General features: G+C 40.7%; 1 protein-coding gene across 1 annotated transcript in view; it reads right to left on the reverse strand.

Moving 5' to 3' along the window:
• MUSK (muscle associated receptor tyrosine kinase) overlaps positions 1-3,763 on the reverse strand; it is a 78,144-nt gene extending 74,381 nt beyond the window's left edge. The window contains exon 1 of the mRNA XM_079790747.1: positions 3,328-3,763. Within this exon, the coding sequence (XP_079646873.1) occupies positions 3,328-3,406 (79 nt within the window). The 5' untranslated portion in view covers positions 3,407-3,763. The remainder of the gene's footprint in view (positions 1-3,327) is intronic.
• Between the last annotated feature and the right edge of the window lie 11,974 nt (positions 3,764-15,737).

The raw sequence follows: 15,737 nt of genomic DNA on the forward strand, positions 1-15,737 counted from the left end.
CTTGTCTTTGAATGTTAGGAATCTTGGTTAAACTGAAACCAAACAATAAGCTATTAATTCTACAAAGTTGGTTATTACTTTTATTGAGAAAATGGCATGCTGACAGAAAAGAATCCACTGAATATCCTTGCACTATTTTAACTCTATCAGTCTGTTTTGTAAAATACTATTAGGCAGAGTCCCTGATTCATTCATGATAAAGGACTTGGGGAAAATGGATTCAGTCTAAAAACCTTTCTTAAAAGTTGCCTTCTGCCAAGAATAAAAGTATCAGCTATGAAATAGTTTATGTAGAATATTTTTATTATGTTAAATAATATTAAAATAACTAGAGGCCCGGTGCACGAAATTCGTGCACGGAGGGGGGTTGTCCCTCAGCGCAGCCTGTACCCTCTCCAATCTGTGACCCCTTGAGGGATGTCCGACTGCCTGTTTAGGCCCGATCCCGGGATCGGGCCTAAACAGGCAGTCGGACATCCCTCTCACAATCCAGGACTGCTGGCTCCCAACTGCTTGCCTGCCTGCCTTCCTGATTGCCCCTAACCGCTTCTGCCTGCCAGCCTGATCACCCCCTAACCACTCCGCTGCCAGCCTGTTTGCCCCCAACTTCCCTCCTCTGCCGGCCTGGTCACCCCTAACTGCCCTCTCCTGCAGGGTTGATCACCTCCAACTGCCCTCCCTTGCAGGCCTGGTCCCTCTCAACTGCCCTCCCTTGCAGGCCTGGTCCTTCTCAACTGCCCTCACTTGAAGGCCGGGTGCCTCCCAACTGCCCTCTCCTGCTGGCCATCTTGTGGTGGCCATCTGTGTCCACATGGGGTCAGGATCTTTGACCACATGGGGGCAGCTATATTGTGTGTTGCAGTGATGATCAATCTGCATATTACTCTTTTATTAGATAGGATAGAGGCCTGGTACAGGGGTGGGGGCCAGCTGGTTTGCCCTGAAGGGTGTCCCTGATCAGGGTGGGGTTCCCTTGGGGTGTGGGGCGGGCTGAGCGAGGGGCCTGTGGTGGTTTGCAGGCCGGCCACGCCCCCTGGCAACCCAAGGGAGGCCCTGGTATCTGGAATTTATTTTCCTTCTACAATTGAAACTTTGTAGCCTGGAGCGGAGCCAAGCCTGGAGCTCCCTCCGCGGCTGGCAGCCATTTCTGTTGGGGTTATAATTGAAACTTTGTAGCTTAAGCAGGTGGGCCCGGCCAGGGTGTTCGGAAAGCTTTGCTTCCCCTGTTGCCGCCGGCAACCCTGGCCTGCTCTCTCAAGCTCCATTCTGCCGCCATTTCTGTTTGAATTTGTTTGCTTTCTATAATTGAAACTTTGTAGCTTAAGTGGAGGCTTAGGCCTGGCAAGGGCAGGCGGAAAGCTTGGCTTCCTCTGTTACCTAGGAAACCTTGCTCTCTGTGGCTGTAGCCATCTTGGTTGGGTTAATTTGCATACTCGCTCTGGATGATGGGCGTGGCTTGTGGGTGTGTCGGAGGTATGGTCAATTTGCATATTTGTCTATTGTTAGGTAGGATAGCACATTATTGTGTTTTGTTTGTACCAACATATTCTATGCATTTCATCATTTATAATTTTAAGGGCTGTGTTTTCATGATAATATTTATTCTCAGAACTGGGGTATGTAGTTAATATATCTTTGCTCTGCTAGGCTTGGTGTTTTTGACTAAGGTTGATATTTTGAAGTTTTCAAAATAGAGATAAGTGTGAACTAAGGGCTTTATCTGTAAAATTTGGAAACTGAAAATCATTTATTTCTAAAATATAAATTAGGTGTTGCTCATATAAAGAGGTTGGGGATTTTTTTGTGTGCACCTAATTCTAATTTGAACCATCAAAATCAATGATCCTGCTTCTTATAAGAATGAATTTTACTAAATTTTAGCATTTCACCATGTCATTCTATATAACTTTGGGGTTTAGAATAGCACCGATAAGACATAATCCATAAGTCCTAACATCCAGGTGCTATCTTACCGAACATCCGTTGTATGAAAGGAAGTATTAAAATAATCTGAAGCCGATGTTAAATCTTTCTGGCTATTATTAGCTATTTGAAAAGATTGAGGTTATCTTTTTTGTGGAGATACCTCAGCGTATTAATTGGCAATTAAATGTTTAAATGCATTTGAAGATACCATTCTGCTTATGTAAACTAGAAAACAAAACAAAATACGTATATGAAATCAGGCTATGAAAAAAGCTGTATCGTATTGGCATGTGAATCTTAACATTGTGGCTCCAGAAATTTTAGTGAACCACAAAATCTAAAGCTACATTTCCCGTCTACATACAGATACTACCTTCAGTTATCTATACAATGCAAGCATGTCCAGTTCTTTGATAAAGTGGAATATAAAGGGAAAATAATTCATGTGAGAGTGTCATAAATCACAGAAGTCTTTTTATGCTACTGTAATACATTTAATTTGAAAAATCTTTAATTGATACCATTCAATCTGCTTTCTCATGAAAAAAAGATTTCAGTGCAGCCCTTAGTCCCTTTGCAAATCACAAAATTTTCCAGTCTTTCTTCCTGATTTGAAATTCACTAGTCTCAGTTTCATAATACACTGGCCAGAACCCATATCACTGTGGACATTCTTGCTACTGCAACAGGTGTTTGTCAGTTTCTTAAGTTGCTTTCCTTTCCCCTGAGGTGGTGTTATTTCCGGTACATTCCAAAGGCTCTGAAAAAAACGTTCACAGTCTCTTGCCAAGCCAAATCATTACTGGGCCTCAAAGTTATTGAGAATCCATTGTCTTTAGGCTTTTATTAAGTAGGCAAATTGTGTGTATCTTTCTCTAATTCTGATTTTTTTAGTAACTAAAATATTGAGGAAGTGTTTTGTAAAATTAAAAGTGAAAATGGAAATGATTTTTTCATTCAGGAGTGAACACTCTGGATGTCTGGGAGTAGGGTTGATTATATTCCCGAGTTAAAAGGTTTTCATCATCCATTTAGACCACCCTGAAGTTTAGCATAAACATAAACAAAACGGATCTTGATAACTTGCAGTCTAAGGTTTCTACCTGCTAATGTTTCCTCTACGAGTGAGGGCTCTGCAGGCTAAAGTTTTTACTGCAGACCTTAAGGCAGGGAAGGAAACGGGTAGAAAGGAGACCATCAATCAATTGCTTATTTATATAGCTTTCTCCTTCTCCACACACTCCACCCCTACTTTACCAACTAAAACCTAGGTCCACCATTATGAGAATCAGTCGTGAGCAGAGCGCGCGCATACACACACACACACACACACACACACACACACACACACAGTTTAGAACTATGACAAGGCAACAAGAAGATAAGAGTTTTCACACCAACCTTTTGGAAGTTTCTCAGTCCCGCTGAAGGCAACCAGGGTAAGAATATGTACCAGTGGAATGTTGACGAGCTCTCTCATGATTAATCCAGGCTCAGGCAGGAGAAAGTTTCTTCTGGACAATGCAAGCAGAATGCCCCACAGTTTACATTTTAAAGCATAGTTTGTTACAAAAGGGTCATCTGCTAATGACCGTTTGTGTCAGCAGCTCCACAGGCTCTAAGTATAATCAGGAATTCTCAGACTTGGCTGTAATGATGGACACGGCCAGCTGGTGAGTATCCACTTAGGCCAGTAATGCAAGTGTAGGGCTGGAAGAACAAGGGAAAGAAAATCCCTTTAGAATCCCTTTTAAGACAGTGGCAGAAGGACAATACCAGATGCCATTTTCAACCATCACTGTATTCTCTGAGGTATAGTTTGCCTGATCTTCTGATTCATCTCTCCACCTCTCCTGCACTCACACCAGAGCCCTGGGTATATCTAATTGTGACTCCTCCCCCTCTCTCATGCCACCTCCCACACCAACCCATTACCAATACCTACAGATTGTACCAACTCAGTATTCCTTGATTTCTTCCCCTTCTAGGATTTCAACTAGTGTCATGCTATTCCAGCCTCTTTTTTTTTTGACATTTATCTTCTCTGAACAACAGTGAGAGCCTCCTGCTTATTCTCTCTGCCTTGTGTCTTACCATCCTCTAAAATCTTTTCAGATAGCTTCTCCTGTTCAAAAGCCTTTAGTATTTCCTCATCTCATAAAAACATATTCAAACCTCCCTAATATTATGTAGGAGGCTTTGCTAGACTCCCTATCTTGTTAGTCTCCTCATCTTTTACAACCCATCCCTACCTCTTATTTTAATACTTAGTAACCCACTGGTGGTTCCCTGTATATACAGTTTTCTTGCCTCTATAAATTTCTCATTCAGTTTCAGTCTCTGGAATGCTTTTTCTTTCCTCTCCACCCAGTTAACACCTACCTCAGCTTGATCATCATCTCCTTCTGGGAGCCATCCCAGACCCCAAATTATGTATCTTCCCAAAGTTGGGTTAGGTAGCCTCCTCTGGGCCTCCATAATATATTGTACACATCTCTATCATTGCACTTACTGTGTTGCTTTAAGATTTGTTTCCTCTTGCCTTAGTGGCATCTTCATTCTTTGGCCTCATGAATCCACTGAGTTGGCAGCTGTGGGCTGTCAGCAAATTGCACTCTTTCCTGCAGGTTCTCCTAAGGCAGTGATGGGCAACCTTTTGAGCTTGGTGTTTTAAACTTCGCCAAAAAACTGCGCATAACTCGGGTAGTGTGCCCCTTTGAGGAAAAAAACATTATTTCGCGGTATTTATAGTTTAAATAACATAAATGTTTCATCCTCAGCATGCGGCCGCCTCAGCGGCCGCGTGTCATCAGAAATGGCACTGACACGCGTGTCAGAGGTTCGCCATCACCTAAGGCATACCTCCAATGGCTTTTAAAATTGCCACTTGAGCATTACCTTTTCCTATTGAACAAGTCTTGGAGACTTTCCTATGTTAATATATACAGCACTACCTCATTATTTTTATTGGCTACGTTGTCTTCTAAATCATGGATGTATAATGCTATATTTATTTTTTTAAATATATTTTATTGATTATTTACAGAGAAGAAGGGGGAGGGATAGAGAGTTAGAAACATCAATGAGAGAGAAAAATCGATCAGCTGCCTCCTGCACACCCCCCACTGGGGATGTGCCCGCAACCAAGGTACGTGCCCTGGACTGGAATCGAGCCTGGGACCCTTCAGTCCACAGGCCGACGCTCAACCACTGAGCCAAACCAGCTAGGGCTATAATGCTATATTTAACTACTTCCCAGCAGTGAGAGACCTAATTTCCCCACACGCTCATCAACACTTACTTTTGAATAAAATAAAATTGGTATTTCATTGTTTTAATTTATGTTTATTATACTGAATACTGTTGGTAATGAGAATTTTTCATATACTTATTGTTATTAATTTTTCTCTTCTATGGCTTTTGTCTAGTTTCCTCTTAGGTCATTTTTCTTTTTATTATTAATTTATAGGAGATTCTTTAATACTCTGGATATAAATAACTTATATCATTTGTCTACATAGAATACCTCTACTACTTAGCTATAATGATTGGTTCAGAAATGGGTTTATGGCTCAGGCTGGTCAGTTCAAGGTCTCCCTGGTATATTATTGGACCTATTGCAAAATACACTCTTCCTTCTTAGATCATCACCTGATGGCCAGGTAATCCTGGCCTGTTGGAGGCATTCATGCTCCATTAACAAGATTCAATGTGCAAATCCAGAGCTATCAATTGGCATCCTTGTTGTTTAAATTAATGAATCCTCTCCCTTTTTTGGCTCAGCTAATATTAGTTTGATTTCTTAAATTGCAATCAAAATAATCCCAACGTAATTTTAATAGAAGAGATATCGATTTAATCAAATTTCTGCTCTGGGAATATTCAACAAATGCCTCATACTTCATGGCAAATTTAGACATTAGCAGGATGAGCTCATTTTTTAAATGTGAAATTCAGGAATCAGAATGAACAGTGTGGCTAGCTCTCATTCCCATAAGTAGCACCAGATAAAGCAGAGGGTTCTGGAAATTGGGTTTAGACTTGTGAGCTAAAGTTCAGCTCAGGATCATGAGCAGCCAGCAATAAAGGGAAATCCAAGGCAAGCCAATCAAGGGGCCTCCTCATTCAAATGTCCAGGAGGAGGATGAGTGAGGGAACACTCTCCATCTTCTCATTCCCCCTAAAACATCAAACAAGCTATGGATGGTGCCCATTTTTAATCCAATAGAAACTATAGCCCCACCTGCATGGCTCAGTGTTGAGCATTGATCTATGAATCAGTAAGTCATATTGGTTCAATTTCTGGTCAGGGCACATGCCCAGGTTGCGGGCTCGATCCCCAGTGTAGGGCATGCAGAAGGCAGCTGATCAATTATTCTGTTTCATCATTGATGTTTCTCTCTCTCCCTCTCCCTTCCTCTCCAAAATAAATAAAAACATATTTAATAATAAAAAAGGAACTGGACCCTATAGACCCAGTGACCCCAGAAAATTATTCCCTACTTCAAATTTCACCATGACCTGAGACTAAAGTGATCACAGTCCTCTTCAAAGCTAAGGGAGACAAAACTCTGTTGGGGGGAAATGAATCCAAAATTTGAGGGAAAGTACTGGTTCAAAATGAATCCCTCCCTGGCCAAGAGAAACTCATGGAGAGTGTGGCTTAGGCATGATCCCAAAATGTGGCAGCTGGAGGCTGTCAGCCAATTATGTTCCTTGCTGCAGTTTCTTGGAATTTGGCTATAAAATGGCCTTCTATCCTATAATATAAGCAAATCTATTTCTTACAATAGTAGGCTCATTTAGCCACAGAGAGTGGAGACTGGGTGCTAGCCAGTTATTTGACTTCTTTCTGGGCATATGGAAAGTATATGGGTTGATGGCAGGTCTTCTCTTTAATAAAATACAGTCAGCCATCCATTAAGCTTATCTTGCTACCTCTAGTCTCTGCTTATTTATCTCAGAAGCTGGGCAAGACTCTTAGGAAGTAGGCTCAGAGCAAGCAGCACCATTCTGAGCCACATCTTGAACTAGACACCAGAATTCAGCTGCACAGCAGCTGATGAGACCAGTCCCACTTCTGCTGGAGTCAGCATATCACTAAGTAAGCTGTCCTGGTCTGCACCAGGCTTTCATACATCTGGTGAAGCTTGGCAAAGAGCCCCTTCTAATGATCACAAAGGGCAATGACCTAATTCTCTGCCTCACCGGTCAGCAGACAGTGGATCAGAAATGCCACATGGTTTGCCCTTTCCAGAAAACTCCTGGGCAGTCAGAAAAATATTGTGGGAATGTATTTTGAAAAAGGGATAGAATCTCCCACTAAATATTAGGATAGTGATTAGAGATATATCAGTAATTTGGAGGTCTACAAATTATAAAATTAAAGGGGCTCTTAAAAAATGTTTGTCCAATGAATGAATAAATTGTATTGAGTACCTCTATAAGCAATGTATCCTAATATCTGGTTATGGGGCAGATATTATACAATTACATAAATAATTAAATTATAACCTGTAGAGATATACTGTACTGTACTGTAAAATTATATAAAATTGAACCTGGTCTAGTCTGAGGGCTCAAAAAATCCTTCTCTGAGAAAATGTCACTGAAGTTATGTCCTGCAGGATAAATAAAAGTCAGACAGCCAAACTAGGGAGGTCTTGGGGTGGACTGTAACAGGTAATGGGGGGAGAATGTGGAAATGACCAGGAGGTGAAGGCACACAATGATGTGATGAAATGAAAGAAGGTCAGTGTGTTTGGAATACAGAAAGTGAGGGCAAACACTGCGAGGCAGGTAGGAAGGGTGGTTCAGGATCTTGTATATCTCAGGAAGAACTTCATTCTAACAGCAGTGAAAAGCCACGGGAGTGGAGATTGCAGTTAAAGCTATGAAAATGAATCACATGAGATATGCTAAAGAGAGAGTTTAAAAGAAGAGGAAGCCCTAGAAATGAGCCATAAAACATTCCAAGCTTTAAAAGTCAGTAATAGACAAAGAGTTAGAAAAAGAGATTGCCAAGAAGCAGCTAGTGAGATCGAAAAAAATAAGATCATTTCACAAAAATGCAGGGTGGGAAGAGAGCATTGCCAGGAGAGTGTGCTTCCCAGGAGCATGTTGAATGCTACTGAGAGGTTCGCTAAGAAAGAACTGAAAGGCTGCTATTGAATTTAGCCACTTAGATGTAATTGATGACCTTGCGAAAGGGCAGTCTCAGGAAACAGAAGGGCATAAGGTGAGAAAACAGAGGGGTATATATAGATTGAGGAGTGAATGAGAAGTGAGGAAAAGGAGACAGTATGTGAATATTATTCTCTCAAGAAGAGTAATTATGAATAGAAGAAGAAAGTAAGTAGTAGCTGAAGGGAGAGGTTTGATGGAGACAGAAATTACTTATTTTTTATTTATTTCGAAGGTGTGCTGCAAAGGATCCTATAGAGAAAAAGAGGTTAAATACACAGGAGGGAAAAGAAACAATAGATAGTTCAAGGTCTCAAGGAAGGTGGGAGGAACTGAAGTCCTGAGCATAGGATTTTGTAAGATGTATAGAAGAGGATAAGGAAGGGTTGAGTAGGGAAATTTTACAAAGTAGAAGGTGAGGTCAAAGAGAATTGAATAGTTATTTTGAAGAATAAGAGAGCACATAGTTGAGGTTGTTCACTCTGAAGTTAATACTGATACTTATACACTTGGTGTAATTTTTTTTTTCTCTCCAGCACTTCTCAGATTCTCAAATGACAGATGTTGAATGGCTAGGGTTATTTGTGATATATTAGTCCAAGGAAGCAGCATTCCTGAAGAGAGAGTGAAACATGATGCTAGGAAACAAAATGGATGTGTCGAAAACAGAGATGGTCAATAAACAGATGATGTTACTGGTAGGACAAAGGTAGGAAAATGGCCAATGGCAGCAAGGACTGTAAAGGAAGGGATTCAGTGATGTGGTAAGGTTTAAGCCAGTTTAGGAGTTCACTTTAGGAGCATAGCTCAGGACCTAAGAGCCATTTGGCTTTTGTGTAGCCGAGCTCATTTCTCAGAGTAGAGATCAGCTCTGAGGCTAGTGTTATTGCACATGAAAAACAGTGAAGTTGTAATAGTGTGGATGGAGAGGAAAGAATATATAGCGTTGAGACAATATGGAAAAGATTTGGTCATAAAGTCAAGATGAATACCAGATTTCCAACATGAAAAATTAAGTAGAGCCCAGCTGGTATGGCCTAGTGGTTGAGTGTCGACCCATGAAACAAAGAGGTCACCTGTTCGATTCCCAGTCAGGGCACATACCCAAGTAATGGGCTCTATCCCCAGTAGGGGGTATGCAGGAGGCAGCCAATCAATGTTTCTCTCTCATCGATGTTTCTCTCTCCCTCTCCCTCTTCCTTCTTCTCTTTCTAAAAAAATCAATAAAAACATATTTTTTAAAAGTAGAGTAGGGCTGCTGGAGTGTGGCACCACCATGGGGCCTGGGAGAGTCCAGGAGTGGGAAAACTGGAGAGGGTGGAGGTGGAGGGAAGAAAAATTGAGTGAATGTATAAAGTGGAGTTTTTAATTATATGCTAGCAGGAACTTCCAAAAGGAAAAATTATCTCCTGAAATGGTCAATGTTGTATCCTACATATCTTGAGCTCTGGCTGGGTTTCAAAGGGAAATAGCTGGCTCACTCAAATAGATTAAAGGGAGATATACAAAGGGATAAATTGTGGGGAAATCACAAGAATTAGTGCAGAAGCTATGAACCACAAACAGTTGATCTTTGCCATCTCTAGGCCTGAGGGCCAAAGCAGTTACTGGAATCTATACTAGTAGACAGAGATGACTATATGGAGAGAAAGCTTAGATCTTTAGGTGAGGGACTCTACCAGCTCATGAATATGCCTTTGATTTCCGGCAAATTCTCACCATTAGCCAAACCCAACAGGACACTGGAGGGCAAGAAAGCCCAGTGGTAGAGTTCATAGAAGCCATTTCCACAGACATAAAGCAAGAGAGAAGTGAACAAATGGAAGGACACCCTGCTGGCTTCTTTAAGGAGTTCTAGCTTTTCCCAGAGAACAAAGGAGATAACAGTCAAGAGAGGCATGCAAGTACTTCCATTCATTGGATCAATTACTTTTTGAATCATTCAGTCAACATGTCACACTTTCACCCACTTCTCTGCTTGTCCCAAAAGATGACTACACTGCTTCTGCATCATACCACCCCCTTGGCGAAATTCATCTTCGATACTCCACCATGTTACAGGGGCTTTTCCAGACCATGGAACAAAACTATTCTGAGACCTCTAACCTGTTGGTCATATCCCTGAATTCAGCATTTATTCCTGGTTCATCCAGTCCCACTGGCAGCATCAAGATATCAGTCCAAAAACCCTATGGAAAATTCTAATTTGGCTACAGTTTAAAGACCCTGAAGTTCTCATATCTGGTTTAAATAGTATTGAGGCAAGAAGCTTTCCACATTGTCTACTGGAGGTGCCAATTTCACCAGCCACCTGCTAGATAAAGCTATGGAATGGTAGATATTCTTGTAGGCTTTGTCAACTTTGTCTCAATCTCCTGCTACAGGCTGTTTATACCCTTAATGATGCCAGAAGGATGTTCAAGTAATTTTAAAAATTATCCACTACACATCCATTAGAATGGCCATGTCTGGAATATCAAATGCTGGTGAGGATGTGGAGCAACAGGAACTTGCACACATTGCTGGTGGGAATGCAAAATGGTACAGCTATTTTGGAAGACAGTTTGTGGTTTCTTACAAAACTAAACATACTCTTACCATACAATCTGGCAATTGTACTCCTTGGTATTTACCCAAAGGAGTTGAAAACTTAAGAAAACAAAAGCCTGCACACAGATGTTTATAGCAGCTTTCTTTATAATTGCCAAAATTTGGAAGCAACCAAGGTAAATGGATAAATAAATATAATATTCAGTGTTAAAAATAAATGAGCTATCAAACTATTAAAAGACATTAAGGAACCTTAAATGCATGGTATTAAGTGAAAGAAGCCAATATGAAAAGGCTTCATACTGTATGATTCCAACTATATGATATTCTGGAAAAGGGAAAAAAACAAAATAATGGAGACAGTGAAAAGATCAGTGCTTGCCAGGGTCTTGGGGTGTTGGGGAGAAGAGATGAATAGGCAGAGCAAAGAGGGTTTTCAGAGTAATGAAAATATTCAGCATGATATAGTAATAATAGATATATATCATTGTACATTTGTCCAAACCCATAGAATGTACAACACCAAGAGTGAACCCTAAGGTAAACTACAAATTTAGGTGATTGTGATCTGTCAATGTATGTTCATCCTTACTAAAAATGTACCATTCTGGTGAGTGATGTTGATAATGGGAGAGGTATAGTTTTATAGGGATGGGAGGTACAAGGGAAATCTCTCTACTTCTTTCTCAATTTAAAACTAAAAATGCTCTAAAAAAATAAACTCTTAAAAATTGATGTAAAAGGTCAAGTATAATGATGTTATTCAATTCATATTTTGATTAAAGTCTTTATAAATATTTTAAAAATTGTGACAACTACAGATGTCATTTTATGACCAAATACTAATTATAAGAAACTTGTTTGCAAGAAAGGCATTATCCTGTAGAGTGAAGATTTTTAAAAATTCAGTATTTGAACCTCTTTCTGTGTTTGAGTGAGTTTGGTAGGAGGCAGGTCCCTGCTCTCCCTACAAAAGCCAAGAGGGGTAATTACATACTCTTGTGAACCCTGGTTGCTGGATATGGATAAGTGACCTAAGCTCAGGTAATCAGACGCCTTTGCTGGGCCTCTGAATCTGGAACAAGTGACGCAAAGAAGACAGTAGTTAGGATTCATTCCAGTAGTAGTGGCATCAAATGTTCATGGCATTGGTGCCAAGAGCAGTGTGCAACCATGGCAGTGCCTCAGCAATATCCAGTATCCAGTGATGGCACTGCCAAGTGGCTGTGCCCCGTGCCCTGCAGCAAAGCTGTGTCACCCTGACAGTGCTGTTCCTCTGCTGAGATCTTGGCCATCGTGCTTGTCATCTGACTACCTTTGGTTCCTGCCTGGATCTCCAGCATTCCCCAGGATTCCATAAGCTTCCTAATATTCTTCCAGTAAATTCCCTTTCTCCTAGCTTAAGCAGGGTCATTCTCTGTTGATTGAAACAAAAATTTCTCTATTTTTTAGACAAGAAAATTAAAGCTCTAAAAGGTTAGGAAAGGTGCCCAACATTTTATAACTAGTAAATGATGGATGCAAAATTCTAATGCAGGTCTGTCTGACTTCTGAGTATGATTTCCCCCCAAATCATTTGCATCTACATTGCAGACATACACTTCATTTATAGGTTTTTTTTAATGTCCAATCAAGCTTAGAGGTTGAACTGGTCAAGATAAGTAGTAATCTTACCTTCTTTTTCAATGAGTACAACTGAGAAATCAGGGAAATAGCAAACATGGTTATCCAGTGACTCTGGAAGAAGAATGGGAATGGAAAATGGGAGACATCTATAATACTGTCAACAATAAAAGAAAAGAAAATGCTATCTCAAGATCACATGGGACATAGACTGCCATATATGGATGAGTCATCCAGGATTTTTTACAGATTGGTGTGAACAATCTTGGCAAGCAGCCTAGCTTAGATGGTGACCCAATATGTATGCATATCCACTAATGAGATCAGTCCGGGTTCTGGTGGTACTTAGCCTAAGGAACTTGGGAAGTATAAGCCTTCTTCTCTCTGGCACCAAAATTAACTTCCTCAGCAGGCACAGCTGAGGTATTCCTGAACTTCTAGGAGATCAGACAATTCATGCAGGGTTTTCATCTAAGTCACTGCCCCCCACACCCTTCTACTTCCTGGTGCCTAGTAAAAGAGAAACCTCAGGACTTACTACCTTCAAACTCAACCGTGTTCCCCCAAATATTTCAGTTGTTGATGGAGATGTGGAAGGTAATGATTTCTCTGCAAGAATAGGAGATGATAGCATCAGAAACTATTGGCCCTAGAAACCGGAGAGTTTCTCCATTGAATTACTATCAGCCACTGCTTTTGCCACTCATTGGATTATGAATGGCACAGTTGATTACTGGATTTATCTACTCATCTTACTGTCATCAAGTTAATTATGAACTTCTTTGGTACTACCTGTCTTGGTGTATTAGTACCTAAATGTTGCAAGTGATGGATAGATTTTGGGTTTTGTTTTCTTCTTAACATAAAGAAGAGTATGCTTCCCCTTCTGTTGAGACCTTAATTTCACATCAATCCTGTGCATGTAACCTTCCTTAGAGCTAGAGATCTAGGCACTAAAGGAAAGCTACTTGTACTAGGGTTTTATTTATACTTTAGCTTCTTCAAGCAAAGTCCTAGTGCAGTTTGTGAAGAAGAAAAATTTCAAGCCACAGTTTTAGCAGAACCATTGCTTCCTGAGATAGTGTAGTCTATACACTTAAGGTAAACCTAATAAAATTCCAATAGTATTTCTGGAATTAGAATAACTGACTTAAAATAATAATTTATTTAATAATTATTCAATAATTATTCAATAAGAAACTAAACAAAAATTATTGAAAAATACAGTAACAAGGGGGAATTTGCCTACCAAATGCTAAAATGTATTATAAAGCTATAATAGTTAAAATAGTGTTATACTGGACTACAAATAGGTAGATCAATAGAAATTGAATAAATTATAAAGATGACATTTTAAATTGGTGGGAAAAGGTGACTATTAGTTCAACTGTGTAGCCATCTAAAAATTATTTATATCTGTACCTCATATTACACCAAAGTAAAATTCCAGATCAATTAAAAGTACAAATATTAATTAGTACTTTCCCACAAAACAATATTCTTGTGGGGAAAGCCTTTCATATGAAAGAAAACATGGAAGTCATATAAAGATGAATACATTTGACTATGTAAAGTTTTTAAATCTGCCTGGGGAAACATGTTGACAAAAATAAAATATCAATATGAAAGCATTGCTAAGCTAATAGATATCTTAGTATGTATCTTATTTGAATTTTCCTCAACATATGATAATATTGGCCAGTTATTTTTACTTGAAGTTCTTTTACATTTTTATAGGGCTCTTTCCTGTTTTCCTGTTATTTTTATTGTCTTCTTCATAAAATCCTTTTTTTTCTATGTAGAATTTAAAATTTATTTTTCCCAAATTTAAGTTCTTGGCACTCCTCTTTTAACTGCACACACTCTGAGTGGTTTTGGCCATTTTACAGTATGAGATGCCATCTATGAATGTATGACTCCTACTGTAGCTCTGATTTAAATCCTTCTTTTGAAAACACCTGTATATCTGGTCACCTATATGGCTGTCCCACAAGCAACTGAAACTAAACAGTTGAGACAAAATATTGTTAATCTTAAAAATGTTTACTACATACCTAGAGTTAATGAGATCAGAAAGGACAGAAAACATTCAAGTTTTGCTTTCTCTCCCCATCACTGTAAGGGGCTCTTTAGGACAACATGCCCTTCACAGGCCATCTACACTAATAAAAGAGAAACATGCAAATTGACCTTACCTCCGCTACGCCCACAAGCCATGCCCACAAGCCAATCAGGAACGAGTATGCAAATTAACCCAACCAAGATGGCTGCGGCCATGGAGAGAGCAGGAGGCTTGGGTTTCCCTGGCAATGGAGGAAGCCAAGCTTCCTGGCTGGCCCTGGCCTCCGCTCAAGGCTACAAAGTTTCAATTATAGAAGATAAATAAATCCCAGATACCAGGGCCTCCGCTTGGGTCACCGGGGGGCGTGGCCGGCCTGCAAACCACCACAGGCCCCTCGCCCAGGTCACCCCATGCCCCAGGGGAACCCCCACCCTGATCCAGGACACCCTTCAGGGAAAACCAGCTGGCCCCCACCCGTGCACCAGGCCTCTATCCTATCTAATAAAAGAGTAATATGCAAATTGACCATCACTCCAACACACAAGATGGCTGCCCCCATGTGGACACAAGATGGCTGCCACAAGATGGCCATCAGGGGAGGGAAGTTGGGAGGGACCAGGCCTGCAGGAGAGGGCAGTTGGGGGTGACCAGACCTGCAGGGGAGGGCAGTTAGGGGCAATCAGGCTGGCAGGGGAGTGGTTAGGGGGTGATCAGGCTGGCAGGCAGCAGCGGTTAGGGGCAGGCAGGCAGGTAGGCAGGCAGGCGAGTAGTTGGGAGCCAGCAGTACTGGATTGTGAGAGGGATGTCTGCCCAAATGGGCAGTCAGACATCCCTCGAGGGGTCCCAGATTGGAGAGGGTGCAGGCTAGGCTGAGGGACACACACCCCCGTGCATGAATTTTGTGCACTGGGTCTCTAGTAGCTCCATAATGGCTTTCCATTGTTCTCCTTGAGATAAAATATTTCTGGAAATCAAAATGCTTTCCAGAAACTAATCCTAGTTCCAAACTCCTGGGGAAGTTGGAGAATATCTCTTTCCGCTTATTGGTGAGTTCTATGAAAACAAGTACTTTAGAACAGTGCAGTGATGGCGAACCTCTGACATGCGTGTCAGTGCCATTTCTGATGACACATGGCCGCTGAGGCAGCCGCATGCCGAGGATGAAACATTTATGTTATTTAAACTATAAATATCACGAAATAATGTTTTTTCCTCAAAGTGACACACTACCCGAGTTATGCTCAGTTTTTTGGCGAAGTTTGACACACCAAGCTCAAAAGATTGCCCATCACTGGAATAGTGACTGGCATATGGAATGTGTTTAATAAATAAAAGTTTAATATAAATTCAAATTTTTTTTCAAGAAAACATGGCTCTAAGTTGACCTGTACAT

The sequence above is a fragment of the Cnephaeus nilssonii genome (assembly GCF_951640355.1).
Source record: "Cnephaeus nilssonii genome assembly, chromosome: 14".
NCBI lineage: Eukaryota > Metazoa > Chordata > Mammalia > Chiroptera > Vespertilionidae > Cnephaeus > Cnephaeus nilssonii.